Source organism: Coregonus lavaretus (genome assembly GCF_964263955.1).
Source record: "Coregonus lavaretus genome assembly, chromosome: 27".
Taxonomy (NCBI): domain Eukaryota; kingdom Metazoa; phylum Chordata; class Actinopteri; order Salmoniformes; family Salmonidae; genus Coregonus; species Coregonus lavaretus.
Window position 1 is genome coordinate 17,516,238 of NC_140014.1, and position 22,155 is coordinate 17,538,392.

Sequence of the window (22,155 nt, forward strand, 5' to 3'; positions counted from 1 at the left end):
AATAAGTATTTGACCCCCTCTCAATCAGAAAGATTTCTGGCTCCCAGGTGTCTTTTATACAGGTAACGAGCTGAGATTAGGAGCACACTCTTAAAGGGAGTGCTCCTAATCTCAGCTTGTTACCTGTATAAAAGACACCTGTCCACAGAAGCAATCAATCAGATTCCAAACTCTCCACCATGGCCAAGACCAAAGAGCTCTCCAAGGATGTCAGGGACAAGATTGTAGAACTACACAAGGCTGGAATGGGCTACAAGACCATCGCCAAGCAGCTTGGTGAGAAGGTGACAACAGTTGGTGCGATTATTCGCAAATGGAAGAAGCACAAAATAACTGTAAATCTCCCTCGGCCTGGGGCTCCATGCAAGATCTCACCTCGTGGAGTTGCAATGATCATGAGAACAGTGAGGAATCAGCCCAGAACTACACAGGAGGATCTTGTCAATGATCTCAAGGCAGCTGGGACCATAGTCACCAAGAAAACAATTGGTAACACACTACTCCATGAAGGACTGAAATCCTGCAGCGCCCGCAAGGTCCCACTGCTCAAGAAAGCACATATACAGGCCCATCTGAAGTTTGCCAATGAACATCTGAATGATTCAGAGGAGAACTGGGTGAAAGTGTTGTGGTCAGATGAGACCAAAATGGAGCTCTTTGGCATCAACTCAACTCGCCGTGTTTGGAGGAGGAGGAATGCTGCCTATGACCCCAAGAACACCATCCCCACCGTCAAACATGGAGGTGGAAACATTATGCTTTGGGGGTGTTTTTCTGCTAAGAGGACAGGACAACTTCACCGCATCAAAGGGACGATGGACGGGGCCATGTACCGTCAAATCCTGGGTGAGAACCTCCTTCCCTCAACCAGGGCATTGGAAATGGGTTGTGGATGGGTATTCCAGCATGACAATGACCCAAAACACACGGCCAAGGCAACAAAGGAGTGGCTCAAGAAGAAGCACATTAAGGTCCTGGAGTGGCCTAGCCAGTCTCCAGACCTTGATCCCATAGAAAATCTGTGGAGGGAGCTGAAGGTTCGAGTTGCCAAACGTCAGGCTTGAAACATTAATGACTTGGAGAAGATCTGCAAAGAGGAGTGGGACAAAATCCCTCCTGAGATGTGTGCAAACCTGGTGGCCAACTACAAGAAACGTCTGACCTCTGTGATTGCCAACAAAGGTTTTGCGACCAAGTACTAAGTCCTGTTTTGCAGAGGGGTCAAATACTTATTTCCCTCATTAAAATGCAAATCAATTTATAACATTTTTGACATGCGTTTTTCTGGATTTTGTTGTTGTTATTCTGTCTCTCACTGTTCAAATAAACCTACCATTAAAATTATAGACTGATCATGTCTTTGTCATTGGGCAAACGTACAAAATCTGCAGGGGATCAAATACTTTTTTCCCTCACTGTACCTTCAGCCTTGGTTATTAGGACTCTTCCTTTTAAAGAGAAGTCCGTCTGTAGCCATTGATTTAGCTTCTTCTGGATTTTTTAAATAAGAGGGTTAAAATTTAGTAAGCCTCTAGACTTCTGATCCTTAGTAATGGTTATTCCTAAATATGTAAGTGCTTCTTTCACTGGAATACCATAATATGACGGTGCCACACAATCTTTGACAGCCATGAGTTCACATTTATTAATGTTAAGACATAGACCAGATGCTTTGGAAAATGATTTTATCACATTGATCGGTATGGGAATCTGACTTGCGTCTTTCAGAAAAAAGTGTAGAAGAACCTGTTGTTCTCATCCAACTTGTTGGTCTCGTCATCATCATCGATGCTTCCGTTCTGCTGCGAAGGAGGAGCCCTGTCGCGCACTGTATCTTGGGGTTTTGTTAGCACGTCGAAGACAGCACTGTGAGCAAGTCTTTCTCCAGACTCCACCATCACCCGCTTTTACATCTTTCTCAACTAATAACATGGACGCGGGGTTCTTCCGCGTAAGATATTTAAATATTTACTATTACTCGTTAAATGGTGTTCAAAATGTATAATATATTCGTTTGGGTTTGTAAATATGTGCCATTGTAGATGGACGAGCTCGTGCGCCATTCCGCTGCAATGAGAAGCTAATGTAAAGATGGCGGCTGCGTTAGCTAGCAAGTTATCGTTATCTAGCTAGCTAACCTAGCTATAGATATGTTGGATTGAAGCAAGCCGATAAATTTGGCGTATGTGTTCCCATTTTCATTACTGATGTAGTTACAGGTGATAACTACAAAAATGTTTTATCTAATATAATACTTGGTTGCAAAATGGGTTTGTATAATTCTAGCCATACTACGGTACAGAGTCAGGCTGAGCATGTCTACTCGTACTCGGGCCTTATCGCACAATATCTAGATTAGTATTAGCTAATTACATAAACCGACGTATATTCTCCATAACAAGTGTTCATATTAGGGACTTAGTTTCTACATAATGTTTGACACCTATACAATTAAATTATGTTTCTGATGTCGGCTATCTAACGTTATGTGCCACTTTGTGACGTAGTTAACGTTAGCTAATGAATGCTCAACTCTGTCCTCTTATATCGAGGCGGAATTGAGTATTGCTGGTCGCGCGATTTACTGCACACAACATTGAGTCACCATCAGTAGATACTTGTAAGAATGTAAATTCTGAAATCGCTTACCTGTCCCTATCAATGTTTGGCCGGTACAACTGCTGTCCTTCCGTGGGGTGCTAAAATTAATACTTTTAATAAAACATTTATAAAATACAATTACCGACTTTTCCCTAATTTGTTGCTCAACTCAGCGCAAATGCGCATGTTCCAGTTGAGCAACACAAATGAGGGAAAAGTCGGTGGTTGTATTAAATAAAATATTTAATTAAAAGTACGAATTTCAGCACCCGCTTATGGACTGCAGTTGTACAGGCCAAACATTGATAGGGACAGGTACAGGAAAGCCTATTGACCGATGGTGACTCAATGAGTACGGTTACATGCACACAATAATGCGATTATTGTGGATAGACAGATTTAATATAGTAGTTTGATTAAAACGTTGACATTCTTTGCAGGAATAACGGGTTTCCCTAATAATCATTTTTACATGGATACATCTAAAATCAGGCTACCTGATCGCACTCTCTTATAAATGCAGGAAATTGCCAATCAAAATAAACGTTCTGTCACAGCGTCCTTGTTATTTTTGGGAAGTATATTTGATTCTTAGTTTGGACATATAAAGTTTGTATGTGGAAACTATTTCTAAGACTCATACATTGTTGTTACGAACTCCCTTCACTCGTGCTAAAGAGAGAGGCTTGCACTACTGGTGCTGGGCACATGCGCAGATCAAATGCACAGCTAGAACGCTGATTTAAGGTATCCCAATCATTTGAAAGAGTGCTCAGAAAACCAGGTGTTTAAATCGGTGTATGCTTACTTCGATTTTGGCCATATGTGGATTAAGATAAGCAGAGTAAGATGTTTACATGACTATTGCATAATCTGCCTACTGTCATAATCAGTTTGATATTGAATTATTCCTTTGCATGTAAACTTAGCTCAATGTTGGTGCTAGCAAATATCCCGACCGGTTATCAATACTCGACTCGCCTCGATATAAGAGAACAGAGTTCAGCGTTCCTCAGCTAAGCAAACGTTGGTGTCTGCGGAAGGGACAAGTACAAACAATAAAGAACAAACATTTATTGTGATAGTTGATACAGATGTTATATAAACTAATTTTGTACTTGTTTCATACAGGGCACAAGTGCAGAACAGGACAATCGCTTCAGCAACAAGCAGAAGAAACTTCTAAAGCAACTGAAATTTGCAGAATGTCTGGAAAAGAAGGTATGATAAACAACAAACTAGCATCAAAGCACATCTTCTAATTGAATTGAAATGCCCCCACAAGTAAATATGGTAAAATAATGGCGTAACAGAATGGCACCGGAGGAGATGGCTGCCGTTTTATGGGCTCCTAACCATTTGTGCTATTGTGTGTTTTTTCGTACATAATGTTTCTGCCACCGTCTCTTATGACCGAAAAGAGCTTCTGGATATCAGGACAGCGATTATTCACCTCGTATTGGACAAAGATTTTTTCTTTAACGAGTCGGACGCAAAGGATTTTCTGCAGACACCCGACAAGGCCCAAATCCCTGTCATTCGCATGTGAAAGAGATGGAGATGTCGGGGTGCCTTGTAAGGATCCGACGGCGAGTGTGTAATCTGCCTCTACCATCAGTTTGTATGGATAAGAGCGTCTGCTAAATGACTTAAATGTGGCGCACAATTGGTCCAGGGTAGGGGAGGGAATGGCCGGCAGGGATGTAGGTCGGTAACTGTAAGCCGCTCTGGATAAGAGCGTCTGCTAAATGACTAAAATGTCAATGTAATGTAAATCTGTCCTATTAGCCAACGTACAATAATTGGATAAAAAAATAGACTTAACTAAGATCGTGGATATCCTACCAACGGGACATTAAAAATATAATAATATCTTATGTTTCACCGATGGATAACATACAGCTGGCGGGATATACGCTGTGTCGGCAAGCTGGAACAGCTGCCTCCGGTAAGACAAGGGGTGGCGGTCTGTATATATTTGTAAACAACAGTTGGTGCATGAAATCTAATATTAAGGAAGTCTCAAGGTTTTGCTCGCCTGAGGTAGAGTATCTCATGGTAAGCTGTAGACCACACTATTTACCAAGAGTGTATTCATCTATATTTTTCGTAGCTGTCTATTTACCACCACAAACCGATGCTGGCACTAAGACTGCAGTCAATGAGCTGTATAAGGCCATAAGCAAACAGGAAAACGCTCATCCAGAGGCGGCACTCCTAGTGGCCGGGGACTTTAATGCAGGGAATGTAAATCAGTTTTACCTAATTTCTACCAGCATGTTAAATGTGCAACCAGAGGAAAATAAACTCTAGACCACCTTTACTCCACACACAGAGACGCGTACAAAGCTCTCCCTCGCCCTCCATTTGGCAAATCTGACCATAACTCTGTCCTCCTGATTCTTGCGGACAAGCAAAAACTAAAGCAGGAAGCACCATTTGACTTGGTCAATAAAGAAGTTGTCAGATGACGCAGATGCTAAGCTACGGGACTGTTTTGCTAGCACAGACTGGAATATGTTCCGGGATTCTTCCGATAGCATTGAGGAGTACACCACATCAGTCACTGGCTTCATCAAAGGGTAGAGCTGCCGCTTTCAAGGAGCAGCACTCTAAACCGGACGCTTTAAAGAAATCCCGCTATGCCCTCCGACGAACCATCAAACAGGCAAAGCGTCATTACAGGACTAAGATTGAATCATACTACACCGGCTCCGACCCTCATCGGATGTGGCAGGGCTTGCAAACGATTGCAGACTACAAAGGGAAGCACAGCTGCGAGCTGCCCAGTGACATGAGCCTACCAGGCGAGGTAAATTATTTATATGTTCGCTTCGAGGCAAGCAACGCTGAAGCATGCATGAGAGCATCAGCTGTTCCGGATGACTGTGTGATCACGCTCTCCGTAGCCGATGTGAGTAAGACCTTTAAACAGGTCAACATTCACAAGGCCGCAGGGCCAGACGGATTACCAGGAAGTGTACTCCGAGCATGCGCTGACCAACTGGCAAGTGTCTTCACTGACATTTTCAACCTGTCCCTGACTGAGTCTGTAATACCAACATGTTTCAAGCAGACCACCGTAGTCCCTGTGCCCAGGAACACTAAGGTAACCTGCCTAAATGACTACCGAACCGTAGCACTCACGTCTGTAGCCATGAAGTGCTTTGAAAGGCTGGTCATGGCTCACATCAACACCATTATCTCAGAAACCCGCCCCGACAGATCCACGGATGATTCAATCTCTATTGCACTCCACACTACCCTTTCCCACCTGGACAAGAGGAACACCTACGTGAGAATGCTGTTCATTGACTATAGCTGAGCGTTCAACACCATAGTGCCCTCAAAGCTCATCACTAAGCTAAGGACCCTGGGACTAAACACCTCCCTCTGCAACTGGATCCCGGACTTCCTGACGGGCTGCCCCAAGGTGATAAGGGTAGGTAACAACATCTGCCACGCTGATCCTCAACACGGGAGACCCTCAGGGCTGCGTGCTCAGTCCTCTCCTGTACTCCCTGTTCACCCATGACTGCATGGCCAGGCACGACTCCAACACCATCAAGTTTGCTGACTACACAACAGTGGTAGGCCTGATCACCGACAACGATGAGACAGCCTATAGGGAGGAGGTCAGAGACCTGGCCGTGTGGCGCCAGGATAACAATCTCTCCCTCAACGTGATCAAGACAAAGGAGATGATTGTGGACTACAGGAAAAGGACAGAGCACGCCCCCATTCTCATCGACGGGGCTGTAGTGTAGCAGGTTGAGAGCTTCAAGTTCCTTGGTGTCCACATCACCAACAAACTATCATGATCCAAACACACCAAGACCGTCGTGAAGAGGGCATGACAAAGCCTATTCCCCCTCAGGAGACTGAAAAGATTTGACATGGGTCCTCATATCCTCAAAAGGTTCTACAGCTGCACCATCGAGAGCATCGTGACTGGTTGCATCACTGCCTGGTATGGCAACTGCTCGGCCTCCGACCGCAAGGCACTACAGAGGGTAGTGTGTACGGCCCAGTACATCACTGGGGCCAAGCTTCCTGCCATCCAGTACCTCTATACCAGGCGGTGTCAGAGGAAGGCCCTAAAAATTGCCAAAGACTCCAGCCACCCTAGTCATAGACTGTTCTCTCTGCTGCTGCACGGCTTCTTAACAGCTTCTACCCCGAAGCCATAAGACTCCTGAACAGCTAATCAAATGGCTACCCGGGCTATTTGCATTGTTCCCCCCCTCTTTTACACTGCTGCTACTCTGTTTATTATCTATGCATAGTCACTTTAACTCAACCTACATGTACATATTACCTTAATTACCTCGACTAACCTGTGCCCCTTCACATTGACTCTGTACCGGTACCCCCTGTATATAGCCTCACTATTGTTATTTTACTGCTGCTCTTTAACTATTTGTTACTTTTTATTTCTTATTTTTTTATTAAATGTTTTTTAGTTTTTTTTTATGGTATTCTTTCTTAAAATTGCATTGTTGGTTAAGGGCTTGTAAGTAAGAATTTCGCTAAGGTCTACACATTGTTGTATTCGTCGCATGTGACAAATACAATTGGATTTAATAGGCATAACTTCTGTATTGCCTAATTTGGTTTAAAGGGATACTTCAGGATTTTGGCAATTAAGCCCTTTATCTACTTCCCCAGAGTCAGATGAACTCATCGATGCCATTTTTAGGTCTCTGTGTGCAGTTTGAAGGAAGTTGCTAAATAGTGCTAGTGCAATTGCTAACTAGCGTTAGCGCAATGACTGGAAGTCTATGGTATCATGCTAACATACCCATAGACTTCCAGTCATTGCGCTAATGCTAGTTAGTTATTGGCTCACGAAACTACCTCAAACTTCCTTCATACTGGACACAGAGATATAAAAATGGAATCCAGAAGTTCATCTGACTCTGGAGAAGTAGATAAAGGGCCTCATTGCCAAAATCTCTACGTATCCCTTTAAGTGTGCAATGGGTTGAAGTTAGGAATGTGTTTGAACTTCTTCCTGATTCTTCCTCCCCTAGGTGGATATGACCAAGGTGAACCTGGAGGTCGTCAAACCTTGGATCACTCAGCGAGTGACTGAGGTCCTGGGGTTCGAGGATGACGTCGTCATAGAATTTATATTTAACCAGCTGGAAGAAAAGGTAATACTATTGACTCCAATTCCTCCCAGTTCTTGTAATTCAGATGTGATTTATATTAACTTAATATAAGGCAAAGAGGTTTATTTAACAGAAAGTGTATTGATAAGAAGGGACACAATATAAATGCAGATGGGGCAAGCGCGACCACCGGTGTCCAGTATACATCATTTTTGAATGACCCAACGTTTTTGCTGTGATATGTGACGAAGTGCCTTTGTGCCACAGTTTTCTAATGATGATGTGATTTATGATTCAAAAGGCCTGAACCAATATGGATGTTATACCTTGCATCAGAAGTATAGCACCAACACCTTATTAGCTCTCTGCTGAGCCCAAAGTGTCACTGAGCCCAACTCTCCCTGATGCAGTGTGTGGTTTGAGGTGAGTTATGGTCAGGGATCAACATGCTAGTGATAGAAACACTTGGATAATGCCATGCCATTTTCTCCATATACTTTTGAATTGCACCACTAGTTTTTCTTTATCTCCTCTGTATCCTGTCTTTGGAGGGTGCTAAAATTGACAGAATACAGTTGAACTGTTAGGCTATTGATTCTCATTTAATTAGTTTAGACAAAAATTACATCAGTAGTATCTTCAATCTGGGCTGTGGCAAAACTGTGCTTTAAACATTATTACCAAGCCCACTAAGTGATTTTGGTGAATATTACCATGCACATGGACGCTGTTCTGCATAAATAAGTTACATCAGTGTACTAGTTGTCCAAGGTTTCCTTCCAGTTTGTTACATTTCATTTCCCCCTCCTTGAAATTGCCCTCAATTTGGAAAATCCAATCTCATGGGTAAAATTATACTCATGCGTTCTACCACTCATACCACATTTCCCCCCGCTTAACTAGCATTTGGCCTATAAAACATGACTTCAAGGGGAAATTAGATTTAATAAACTGGATGAAACCTCAGATATAGAAAAAGGAAATGTTCAAGGTTATTGATAGCCTTATAGTTAATCAACAACTGTTTTTTAATGAACAAATGTATGACTCCCAACAACCCTAGGATGCTTTATATTCATACAAAGGTGTTACTGGAATCCTGTAAGTTATCTTACTATCTGTTTTAGTGAACCTAGCCTAATACTGGGAGGGAAAATACATTCAGCAACCGCATACCATATCATTTCTGTGCTGTTATCTTTTGGAGGTGGGTTTTAAGCTAAATGCTTTAACAGCACAGCAATGATAAGAAAAGTCCTTATTCATCATTATTTGTGAGCTAAAGGGGTATCTAACTTTTTAATTCTTGACCTACATGTTGAAATAAAACCCCTTTCAAATGTTTTGTGCACTCATTATTGCTTGTTCGTCTCTTACAATTTAGATAAATGATATAACAATAAACTCAAGGTGGTTGAGTCTCAAGCAGTAGGGCGGCGGAAGCAAGCCAAGGGAGCGTCTCTTTCTGCAGGAGACTCGGGCGCTCCATACCCACTGATCCTGCGGGACACGCTGAAGACACCGGGACTGTACTTGCAGTGTTGGGTTTTGATGCACTCTGTTTTGTGGATATCTGTTAATCTCTCAAAGAGTAGACTTGGGAGACAGAGAACAACAGGGCAGGGAAACTAGTGGGGGGACTGGCAGGGAAAGATATCTGGTCAGTTATTTTCCATCATGATTGATGAAAATATTAGTGATGGATGGGAGATTTATTCATCAGAATATTTTATGATGGGTAACTCTGCCTTAATGCATGTAGTGGGGGTGCTTATACATGGATGATGTACTAGTTTTGTCTCCCCTCAGCTATTCTCAGTTTCAGGTTTAAATTACCTAACTAATGGGGTGGTGAGAGAGAATTTGAATTGCACCATTTTATCACAGCCTCAACAGAACAAAGGTTAGGTTGCAATGAAGCAGTCTGTGTTGGGGCCCAGGGGTCATACTGTAGCTATTGTCTTTTGTTATGAAGATGGCTGCTATTATTTAGCAGGCAGGTATAGCTTAGTGAGGAAACAAAGGGGGAGGCAGTCGCTGAGCGAGACCCCCCCCCCCCCCCCCACCCCCTTTCACTCTTGTGAGTTCTCCCTCCATGTTAAATTGGTGTGTTGTCTTTCTCTCCCCCTTGGTGTGTGTGTTGCAGCACCCGGACAGTAAGATGATGCAGATCAACCTGACGGGCTTCCTGAATGGGAAGAATGCCAGAGAGTTCATGAGGGACCTGTGGCCTCTGCTGCTCAGCGCTCAGGACAACATCGCCGGTATCCCCTCCGCCTTCCTAGAGCAGAAAAAAGAGGAGATCAAACAGAGACAGGTAAGCAACCAGACACAATCTCACAATCACCACATTGTCAGGCACATGTATTTGTACTAGGGCTGAATGATTGGGACAAATTGTCATTTTCTTTTTGCTAGATATTGACATTTTCTAACACTTGTGAAAACTTGGTAATTCCACCAGACATGGTTAAAACAAGTGTCAGGGTAGAGAACATCACTTCTAAAATGAGATCATATTTATTAATACGTACTGTGCTAACTAAACACAAAACCAAATGAAACATATTTTCCATCATTGTTATACTTATGATAATAGATAGGATCATTACACCTACATATTAACATTAATTTTAAACATGAGCATCAAAATAAAGTGTGCTTTAAGTGCAGCACTTATTCATTAATTAACATGATTTCCAATTTTACCATTAAATAAATAATGAACTTAAATAACATAAGTTAATTATTTATTCAGGCAGCCGTAGGCAATGTGTAGCCTGTGTCCAAAACATTTGGAGTCTGGTTCAGTCATTCTACGCGATGGCCTTGACAACGTGTGCGCTGTTATCGTTATGCACACTTGCTGCTCCTCATTCAGTCCCCAGGCGGCTAAAGCTTCTTACATAATAAACATAATATGCCATTTAGCAGACGCTTTTATCCAAAGCGACTTACAGTCATGCGTGCATACATTTTTTGTGTATGGGTGGTCCCGGGGATCGAACCCACTACCTTGACGTTACAAGCGCCGTGCTCTACCAGCTGAGCTACAGAGCGATGTTTTGTCCCGTGTGATCTCCGTGGAAGTAGCCTATGATGTTTGCAAGCAAAGACCTTAAGTTGAAACTCCTTTTCAAGAAAGTGTACTGTCAAACGAATGTAGGGCTCAGTTCAACTACGAATGGTCTGTTGTAATCGCATAATAATCAACATGTGTGCGCTCTGTTTCAACTTCTCGCTTCAAATTGTTATACAGTGTTGGGATGGAGACTTGGGAGAAATATGTACGAGATGGAATCTTGTATCTCCTGTCCAGCTTGTTAATCACCTTGAAGCCGTCTTTGCTGACTGTAAATAGGAATCATGTCTTTGTCTATGAGATAGCCTCAGTAATTTATATCACCTATGGGGCTGCGGCAGGGTTTCCGTTAACCGGTTAATGCCGGCTTTTGGCCTATAAAAAAAATGAAAAGCCAATAAATACAACTGTTGCCGTCCAAATTGTCTGGCAGAAATAAAAAAAATCCATTGCAAAATAATGCTTTTTATTCGTTGATGGAAATACCAGTCGATGTGCTCCAACTTCAAAGGCAAATAAATCGTCAAGCTCCTTGGAAATTACTGTCTGGCTCAGGCTGACCTATTTTACTGTCTTTCTATTATTACTCACGCAAAAGACGTGAGGTCTTCATGAGGGACTTCAGCTTAATGTACCCTGAAAAATTGTGTTGATTATCCCTGTTTCCGTTGTGCCCGCCGAGAGGGGATTCTTTCTCCAAAACAGAGTAAAGACGTCCTCAAGATCGCTCCTTCTTGAGAACAAAGTAACGAGGCTCTTGTGCGTCGCAAACTGCTCCGAGGAGTTGCACACTTTTAACTTCCCAACAGCAGCGGCTCACTTTGAGCAGGCCAAGGTCTGCTGCAAACGCAAGTAAATTATAGCGAAATTATTTTTGTCAGGCCTGGTCCTAGCAGTTCTGCTGCCGCCCTAGGCAAAATGAACATATGCTGCCTTTGTCATGTATAGTATGAAGATTTGGTAATTATGTGTATCATGCACTATTGGTGCATTTTAGTTGAGCTTATTCAGTTGCACTTGGAAACTAAACATGGTTGCCAACTATTCACATCGGAGTTACAATGTTGCAATCACTAGGCAGCCAACTGCCTATAGTCGAAAACAGAGTTATCAATAAGCCACGTATATCACACATGACACGAGCCATGACCCCATGATAGTTCAAATTACAATAAAAATAACATTAACAGCAGCCAGTAGAACTAAAAAGAGTGAGGTAATTTGAGCTTTGGAAACGAGTGCTTTTATAAATGCATGGTGCGGGCCTCGTTTCAGCCTTAACTAATGTTTATTTCCGTATCAAATTTGATAGTCCAACATCAGTTTTATAATTTCTTCATTTTGTGGCTGCCTCGAGTGACCTCTTTCCACTGCTGTGGTGCTGAATCGCACCGGTAGTGAGGCGGGCCGGCCCGGTCATGGCTAGACGGGATCCAGCTTTTGTCAAATTAATGTCAAAAGTAGATTTTTTTAGCTAACCCTTTTCCTAATTCTCCTAACCTGCTACATTCAGCTAACCTGCTACTAAAAGTCAAGTCTGACGTTCATTTGACAAAAGCTGGATCTCTTCTAGCCGTGACCGACCGGCCCTGGTGTTCGTAGACAGACATGTTTTGTTATTTATTAGGCCTAAATAAAATGGTCATGCCTAGGCTAAATTAAATTAGAGGCCTAGATTGTATTTGAAAACAGCTGTTTTATTTGTTAGTTAACATTTTCATACAAGTAAACTATAGGACAGGTCATTCGCAAATTATATTATACAAATATATTTTGAGGTTGTTTTATTACTGTGCAGGCGACTTGTTCTTCTAGGCTAAATGTTTTTTAAAAATATTAATTTAGGATTTATAGCAGGGATGAAGATGCAACGGGCTATGTTTTGCTTTTCAATAAAACCTGTCATTTTGTTATAAGAACATCGTTCTACTTTATTTTATTACACCTTTACAGGATAATTTCCATTCTGTTAAGATGAATTACAATAATCTAAATGTGATTTTGAGCACCGTGGGTGGACGCCCTAATGCTTTAAGCACCCAATGCATGGATGTCCGGTAAATTTAAAATGTTGCGATTTGCATTGTCCGGTGCCAAATTTTACTAGCGTAAACCCTGGTCTGCAGGATGTTTTTTCGTTAGTGCTAGCAGCACGCATGTTTCCAACACACTTTGGAGGTGAAGCCCTTTCTCTCCTCACCAGCATCTAACTGCGCTCTAAGCGGGGATGCTTGTGATTGACCAGCGTGTGCATGCTATGCAGCGAGTGAGAGCAAGCTTGTGATTGGTCAGCATCCTCTGTGCATGTAGAGCGTGAATGAACAGAGTATAGTGCATCTCATTGGAGGAGGCACCATAGTCTAGTTTTTGTTGCATTAACGGAGTGTCAAATAAAGAAAATCGCAGCCTCTTGCGATATGGATGTTGCACATGTCAATATTGCAATTTTGATCTGAATTTGATTAATCGTGCAGCCCTAATTTGTACAGTGTTTTACTGCTTTGGCCTCGCATGCTGTTGTCTGTTGCAGATTGAGCAAGAGAAGCTTGCCTCTCTGAAGAAGATTGATGATGAGAAGAAGGAAAAGGAAAACAAAGAAAACCGAGAAAGGGAGAGCCCCAGAAGGTAAGCAAGAATCGCGTTAAATAAAATCCCTTGGAAGTCGACCTCAATCAAAATGTTAAAAGATAGTTAATATGGCATTGGCTCTTATGTTGTTGTGGTGCAGGAGGAAGTCAAGGTCACAGTCTCCACGGCGACGATCTCCAGTGAAGAGGGAGAGGAAGCGCAGTCACTCCCGCTCCCCGAGGCGTAAGCCCAGTCCCAGCAGCTCCCCTCCACCACCAGCTCCAGCTGTCACCCTGGTCAGTGTTACCCTGCCCCAGAGCACTGAGGAGCCCCAGCCTGAGCCAGACACCTCAGAGAGCGCCATACCTGAGCCAGTCATTCAGGAGGCCTCCTCCACCAGGTAAGGGAAAGGTTTGCAATATGCAGGGAAGCGATTTGTCCTGATTTGTTGATTCAATTTCTGACATCAAAATGAAATCTAATTTGTGGCATGTTTTCATTTCCCAGTGATGTGGTGAAGCCGGACACTGTGGTTGTGGTACCTGACTCTGTGACGGATGTCAAAGAACCCTCCCCAGATAAGGCTCCCAAAAAGGAGAGGCCCAAGCCCAGGGAAAGGGAGAAGGATGGCAGGAGAGATAGGCCCCGCCACCGCTCTCGCTCCCATTCCCGCTCCCGCAGACGACCCAGATCACGCTCCAGATCTTACTCCCCCCGGCGGAGGCCGAGCCCCAGGAGACGGATGTCCCCTCGTCGTAGGAGCCCCCCCAGACGTGGCCCCCCAGGCCCCAGACACAGGCGCAGTCGCTCCCCGATCCGCAGGTGAGTGGAGGGCCACAGAAGTGTAGCTGAGTTCAGAAGTGCCTGTCACTGAAGCTGTCATTAACAGCCCTTTGGGATTAACTAGCTACCTTACCAAACAGCATGTGATCCTGAGTTGTGGTTGATTTGTGCTCTCTCCCCTAGGCGGCGCTCTCGCTCCCCATCATCCTCTGGGAGCAGCTCCACGTCTCGCTCACCTCATAAGAAGGCAATGAAGAGAACGTCGACCACACCACCCAGGAAACAGCCCCGCGGCCATGCAGCTGACCCCTCCCTCAGCCCCTCCAGGAGAAGAGCCCCCAATGGCAGCCCCTCTGGGAAGACACAACGCTCTGCCTCCCCTCGGGCCAGAAAGGGCCGGGCCTCAGCCTCCCCATCCAGATCAGCTGGTATGTTAGCTCTACTTACTTTTCTCCATTCCATAATGAACAAAAATATAAACGCAACAAGTATAGTGTTGGTCACATTTTTCATGGGCTGAAATAAAAGATCCCTGAATTTTTCCATACGCACAAAAAGCTTATTTAACATTTTGTGCACAAATTACTTTACATCGCTGTTAGTGAGCGTTTCTCCTTTGCCAAGATAATCCATCCACCTGACAACTGTGGCATATCAGGAAGATGATTAAACAGCATTGTCATTACACAGCTGCACCTTGTGCTGAGGACAATAAAAGGCCACTCTAAAATGTGCAGTTTTTTACATTTGTCATTTAGCAGATGCTCTTATCCAGAGCGACTTACAAATTGGTTTGTCACACAACACAATTCCACAGATGTTTAAAGTGTTGAGGGAGCCTGCAATTGGCATGCTGACTGCCAAAATCTCCACCAGAGCTGTTGCCAGAGAATTGAATGTTCATTTCTCTACCATAAGTCGCCTCACACGTCGTTTTAGAGAATTTGGCAGTACGTCCAACCAGCCTCAAAACTGCAGCCCACGTGTGACCACGCCAGCCCAGGACCTCCACATCCGGCTTCTGCATAAGCTGTCAGAAACCGTCTCAGGGAAGCTCATCTGCGTACTCGTTGTTCTCACCAGGGTCTTGACCTGACTGCAGTTCGGCGTCGTAACCGACTTCAGTGGGCAAATGCTCACCTTCGATGGCTACTGGCATGCTGGAGAAGTGTGCTCTTCACGGATTAATCCCGGTTTCAACTGTACCGGACAGATGGCAAACGGCGTGTAAGGCGTTGTCTGGGCGAGGGGTTTGCTGATGTCAACGTTGTGAACAGAGTGCCCCATTGTGGGGTTATGGTATGGGCAGGCATAAGCTACGGGCAACGAACACAATTGCATTTTATCAATGGCAATTTCAATGCACAGAGATAGATACCACGACGAGATCCGCGTTAGGAAGAGGGTGGGAAAGTAGATCCTATTACATTTACATTTTAGTCATTTAGCAGACGCTCTTATCCAGAGCGACTTACAGTTAGTGAGTGCATACATTTTCATACTGGCCCCCCGTGGGAAACGAACCCACATCCCTGGTATTGCAAGCGCCATGCTCTACCAACTAGTTACATAGGTCCCCTGTAGCTCCAAGTCTGGGCACCCCTGCTATACGTGCTTGTTTTGTCACACAAACTGAAATTAGGCGAGCTATTCACATTTTAGCAACCAGGAAATGACTGAGCGATTTCTGCATAGTGCAGCTTTAAACAGAAAATCTACTCAAACTGTCTTTTGGTATTTTTTAATTAGTCCACTGTTGATACAGTCCCAAATGTTTTGCATGTCAGCAGTCAAGTTTTCAAGATACTGGAATTGGATATTGGCATTTTGCATTATCATGATGTGGCCGGTGACACATTTTATTCTTAAGTCCAATAACTTGACTGCTGACATGCAAAACATTTTAGGACTGTATCAACAGTGGTCTGTAGTGAACTCAGCCCTATGTAACTTCCTCACCTTTACATACACCCTTCCTCTAAAAGAGCATCCAGGAATGTCTAAACAATCAGTGACCTGGAAACTATTTACATTACTTCATCTCAAATCCTAGGCAGGCCTAATTTCAGAAGTGGAACACTTTGAGAGGCCTTACTGGCAGGCCTTGACTAATGGAAACTGCTGAATCATAAACCTCTTTTCAGGCTGCAGCAAACATCCTCTTCAAGCATGATTTATCACTCTTACTACTAGTGTTATACAAGCATTTATATTTGTGAATGAGTATTCTTGCTGGAAATATTCTGGCACCTAAAACATCTTTTTGCTTTTCAGGTTCAAAGAAGAAACCAGGAACGAGGAACGATTCACCGTCTCCTGTTCCAAAACCCAGGCAGTCCGAGGCATCAGAGTCAGGTGAGTCTGCCTTCTAGTGCCTGTCTTTGTGTGTCGTTCTGGTGTGATGCACCGTGGGTGTGGGTGGATGTTTGTGTTTAGCTGTTTTCTCTAGCACTGAACGGAGACTCACTGCTTTGCGTTTCAGAGGGGGCTACAGCAGATTCTGTGCAGCAGCGACGTCAGTATCGCAGGCAGAATCGGGAAACGTCTTCAGGTTACAAGCGTTTTTTATTTTGTGTTCCCCACCTCAGCCCATCTTTTTTTCTAACCCACTGTGTCCGTCTCGTCTTGCACCCTCGTCTCGTGGATCTTGAAGCTGTGCCTTAATCCCCATCCACATGTTGCTACTGGGAAATGACGTGTACTGTCTTCTTTCGGATTGGTAACAGAGGCTGGATCATCATCCTCCTCGGAGGATGAGGGGTCCAAGAGGCCGGGCGGCGGGCCAGTGGCGAGGAACGGGGATGTCAGGAGGAGGCGCAGTCACTCCCCCTCCTCCCCCAGGAGACGACACAGGGACGGCTCCCCCAGGTCAGCTACAGACAGTTCTCTCATGCAGTCATGATTATAGATTTTGGACGTTTTGCCTATACCAACAAGACACACACACACTGTCCCACATCATGCATTCCTCATGTAAATCTTTGTTTTCCCTCTACAGAAAAAGACGCTCCCCTTCCCCTGGAGGACGCAGATCTCCCCCAAGACGTCGCAGATCTCCCTCTCCTCCTCCTAGGCGCAGGTAAAAGCCTTATGCCTCTTCTTTCTTTGGGGGGGGGGAATTCCCTCATTACTGAGAATTCTCCAGAATTCAGTGCACCACACCTGAGATTCAAAGAATAACTTGTCTCATATGTCCTCTTTGTTTCCCCAGGTCTCCCTCTCCACTGCCTCGCAGACGCTCCCCCTCCCCCAGACGGTACTCTCCCCCCATCCAGCGGCGATACAGCCCCACTCCCCAGGGCCCACAGAAAAGAAGGCTGTCAGGGTCTCCCTCTCCCAAACGCCTATCCCCGGTGCCCAAGCGCCGTCCCTCCAGGTCCCCTAAACGCAGGAGTCCCCCTCCCCAAAAGAGACGTACACCTCCCTCATCCACCTCTCCCCCCAGACACAGGAAGAGCCCCATGCTCCCATCCAACCGACCAGGCCGGGACACTCGCTCCCCCCCTCCTGCTCACAGTAACCGCCTGTCCCCTTCCCCTGCCAACCGTGGCCGAGCCAGTCCTCAAGGGCGCTTTGACACCTCTCCACCTGGCCAGAGGCGCCAGGCGTCCCCCTCACACAGCAACAGGGCAATCCGCAGGGTGTCCCGGACACCAGAGCCCCGCAAGAACCAGAGGTAAGCAGGCTCTAATTGGTCTTATTAAAGCAAAAGCTTCTGCTGCACAACAATAACTCACACCACTATTTTTAGATGTACACTGAGTGTACAAAACATTAGGAACACCTTTCTAATATTGAGCTGCAGCCCCTTTTGTCCTCAGAACAGAGTCAATCGTTGGGGCATGGACTCTACAAGGTGTTGAAAGCATTCCACAGGGATGCTGGCCCATGTTGACTCTAATGCTTCCCACAGTTGTCAAGTTGGCTTGGATGTCGTTTGGTTGATGTATCATTCTTGATACACATGGGAAACTGTTGAGCGTGAAAAACCCAGCAGCGTTGCAGTTCTTGACACACTCAAACCGATGCGCCACACCTACCATACCCCGTTCAAAGGCACTTAAATCGTTTCTTGCCCATTCACCCTCTGAATGGCACACATACACAGTCTATGTCTCAATTGTCTCAAGGCTTAAAAATCCTTCTTTAACTTGTCTCCTCTCCATCTACACTGATTTTGAAGTGGATTTAACAAGTGACATCAAAAAGGATCGTGGCTTTCACCTGGTCAGTCTGTCATGGAAAGAGCAGGTCTTCCTAATGTTTTGTACACTCAGTGTATATTACAGATATATCACACCTTTTCTCTCCGGTTTCTCCCTATCAGAGCCTCTAAGAGCCCCCAGCCGATGAGGAGAGCGTCATCAAGGTCACCATCTGGTTCCCCTAAACCAGGAGCCCTGAAGCGGCCAGCCGCAGGGACCCCCTCTCCAGGCCGCTCAGCCAGTGGATCGCCATCTGCACCGCCAGCTAAAAAGGCCAGCAGCGGTTCTGGTAGCCCTTCTCCAAACAAGGTGAGTTTAAAGCTGCTATCTGTTAATAGTACGACGTGAGATGAAATATTCGTTTTTTGACTCAACTAAATGGCTAGATAGGGGAGTGTTCTCCTGTGAGTAAAAGCTGGCGTGTGTTGTGTTTCTGGGCACCAATACCATGATAACTTGGTGGAAGACTGAAGTAGTTTAACCAATGAAGTTCATAATGCCCTCTGCTTGGCCCAACTCACTAAATGCAAATTAAATACTTAGTCACTTAGTCACTCGTGGTATTGCTTTGTCATCCCCATCTCAGAATTCTGACACCGAGGCTGGAGGAAAGAAAAACAAGAAGAAGAAGAAGGAAAAGAAACACAAGAAGGAGAAGAAACATAAGAAGCACAAGAAACACAAGAAGGAGAAGAGTGATGTGCCGGTTGCTGTTGGGGACGACCAGGAGAACCTGGGGATGGAGGGGGACGCAGACTCCAACCCAAAAAAGGTGAAGTCTACTCTTCTGATTTACTGAGGGGTTTTAGCCTGCTTCACATCATCTCCGCCACTGCGCCTAGCATCTAAGCGTTGCATCTATTTCATTCAAGATAAACAAAGTTAGACAAGGTTGTAGAAGTTGACTGGTGCACCATCATTTATTGCATGTCATCAGCTAATGTATTCCTTTATGGGGCGGCAGGTAGCTTAGTGATTAAGAGCGTTGTGCCAGTAACCGAGAGGTCGCTGGTTCTAATCCCCGAGCCGACTAGGTGAAAAATCTGTCGATGTGCCCTTGAGCAAGGCACTTAACCCTAATTGCTCCTGTAAGTCGCTCTGGATAAGAGCGTCTGCTAAATGACTAAAATGTAAAATTATATTACTATGATGAAGCATGCTGCAGCATCTTACCACCTAACTTGCAACGTAACCGAAATATGATATAATTAATGCTACCTTTCCTTAAGGAATCAGACAGTGAAGTAGAAGAGTGTCTCGACGACCTGGAGAAGCACCTGAGAGAGAAGGCACTGCGTTCCATGAGGAAAGCTGGAAAGCTGTCCCCTCCACTGTCCTGAGAAGCCCGGTCACTCCCCTCCCTCTTCTTCCTCCTCCGTTTTCCTCCTTTCCTAATTTTCCATTCCCTTTGTTTAGAATTTTTCGTTAACCTTGTTCAGCTTTAGAATGTACAAATTGTTTATTCTTTAGTTTGTTTTCTTTTACAGGTTTGGTAATCTATTGAAAGATGGTTTTTATCAAGAGCTTGATATGTCATGTGAGATCTCCCAATTAATATTATTATTTTAAAATATTTTACCCAAAGTGTGTTATTGCTTATATCCAAACTGTAAGTGTCTTTGTTGGACCCCTCAATTTTCAAGATAAGATCAGGGATGGGAACGGTATAATTATGAAGCTTGCATTGTACAAGTCTCTCATACTACAACATACAAAAGATTTAACTTTGGGAATTTAGGATTGCATGTGCAGCTAGCGCGTCTGCTCTGATGTGCATGAAACGGACTGTAAACAAAAGCAAATACACAGATCAAAGCTGTCATTTTCCCCCTTTTGTCAGCGGGCATTGTATGGTATTGCTATGCTGTGTGCTCTCTAAAATGGGGAACGAATCCGAACAGTCTGTTTTTCCATTATTTTTGTTATGTAATAGAGGTGTTTGGCCTTGCAGTAAATTCTGGCTCTGAAAAAGTCAGTTTAAAAATAACTGGATTTTTCATGAGGATTCTAACTTTCTCTGACCTCATCAGAGAGCCGGGGTTTGATTTCCCACATGGGTTGATATGCAGTCATACTTTGAGTTCACACTGATCCACTCTTTTGCATTGAGCTATTCATTTTTGTGGGACTGCTATTTGACTTGTATTTAAAAACTCCTGCTTTTGTCATCCTTTCAGAATTAAATGATTTTTTTATATTAAAACTCTAAAGTGATTATGTTGTATATTGTAAATTCATGGATATGGCCTGTCCTAGAAAACAGGGTTGGCCACTTGGACAAGATTAGTATGAGATGAAAGGCGAGTTCCTAATGAGTTCAGGAAGCCAAGCTAGAGCTCTGAGACTTAACGTCAGATGTTTTGATCAAGAGAGACCTTTAGAAAATATGCATGTTTTCTCTAACACTAAATATACAAATATGTATTTTACAGTTATAAGGAAGGTGAACTCTTAGTGGTTTTATAATTTGATTATGCTATATTTAAAAAGCATGTCATTTCAAGCCTTATTCATAGTTTTGTTGAATAGGAAATACATAAAATATTAAATTTTAATATTTGTATCATATGTGCTGTGTACTTGAGCTTGTGTCCTCAAAAGTGACTACACCTCAGCAATTTATAACTATTTTTACCAGAAAGGTGAGATTTTAACCTTGGAGCATTACTAGTTAATGTTTATGGTCCTCTCGTGATAAATCATTACTTTCGTGGATTGTGTAGATTACATTTTAGATTAAGAGGTTAAAATTATATATTTTTTACATGAAAGTTAGAATTGTGCAGCATAAAATTGTAATAGGGGTACCGAGTGCTGTGCATTGCAAATAATCCTGCACCAAACTAAGGCCATAGTGTGTATTAGTAATGACACCCTGGACAGTGACTGCTGTTCCCTTGGTTTGTTCTTTATTGTCCTGTCTTTGTTGGGATGCCTGATCGGTCTATGGGAGCAGCTGCTCTAGATTACTGGGGAGTCCTAGGCAGAAAGCACATTCAAGCAAGGCTGAGGGGCAGATGCATTGAATGGTTTTACAATCAGCACTATGTAGGCAAACGGGATGGGCACACCATGTCATAGTAGACCTATTAGGCATCTTGGCCAAACTGCTTGTCCTGTCCAACACATTTTTATAAATGGTACAGTACTTTTATCACAGTTTCACAATGCCATGCTAGTTCAACTCGATTGAAAGCTATCTACTGTAGAAAGCCTGATTACTTGATAGTGCCATTTTCTCTCATCTGCCAGGGCTATGACTCATGTGACCTTAATACACATTTAAAAAATATACAGTAAACAGACAAAAAAAGTCAATCCTGAAGTTGTTGATATAATGTACTAGATGTGAGTCTTGTAAGGGTTTTACAGTACCTAAACAAACTATTCTCTTATGGTTAATGCTTTTGTTGTAACACCTGCTCCAGAGGAGGGCTGACACAGGCAGTGTGAGAACATTGAGCAAGCTGCTGCTACACCAGCATTGTTGCCAAGGGGAGTTGAGCCAGCTACCCAGTCTCTTATAGGTTATCAATAAAATGTCACGTCACTGGCCACCTCCGATAGGGTTCTAACTGCAGACATATCTCAGGTCCCTCTATACTGCCACCTACTGGTCTCTCAGGCCCATCTCTCAGGCAGGCGTGTTGCCAACTTAGCGACATTTAGCGAGTTTTCAGGCCCCTCTAGCGACACATTTTCAAAAAAGCGACTAGCGACAAATCTAGCGACTTTTTCTGGTGTTATTGTCGACTTTTGGAGACTGACGTGAAAGCACGTATCGTTCTTACTCTTCTCAACG

General features: G+C 44.0%; 1 protein-coding gene across 4 annotated transcripts; it reads left to right on the forward strand.

The window, feature by feature from the left end:
• Window positions 1-1,837: 1,837 nt before the first annotated feature.
• Window positions 1,838-20,568, forward strand: LOC311102385 (uncharacterized protein). 4 transcript variants are annotated; one of them, XM_084143709.1, is made up of 16 exons: window positions 1,838-1,951; window positions 3,733-3,822; window positions 7,635-7,757; window positions 8,017-10,032; window positions 13,328-13,422; window positions 13,526-13,765; window positions 13,873-14,187; window positions 14,332-14,576; window positions 16,423-16,503; window positions 16,631-16,699; window positions 16,875-17,016; window positions 17,147-17,227; window positions 17,360-17,824; window positions 18,476-18,662; window positions 18,940-19,125; window positions 19,583-20,568. In XM_084143709.1, exons 4-16 carry the CDS (start codon window positions 9,811-9,813, stop codon window positions 19,691-19,693), a joined length of 2,439 nt encoding a protein of 812 aa, XP_083999835.1. In that variant the 5' UTR covers window positions 1,838-1,951; window positions 3,733-3,822; window positions 7,635-7,757; window positions 8,017-9,810; the 3' UTR covers window positions 19,694-20,568. The 4 variants fall into 4 exon arrangements, with proteins under 4 accessions (XP_083999835.1, XP_083999833.1, XP_083999834.1 ...); XM_084143707.1 differs by having other exon boundaries at window positions 1,844-1,951; window positions 9,862-10,032; XM_084143708.1 differs by having other exon boundaries at window positions 1,844-1,951; window positions 9,862-10,032; window positions 19,590-20,568.
• Window positions 20,569-22,155: the final 1,587 nt, after the last annotated feature.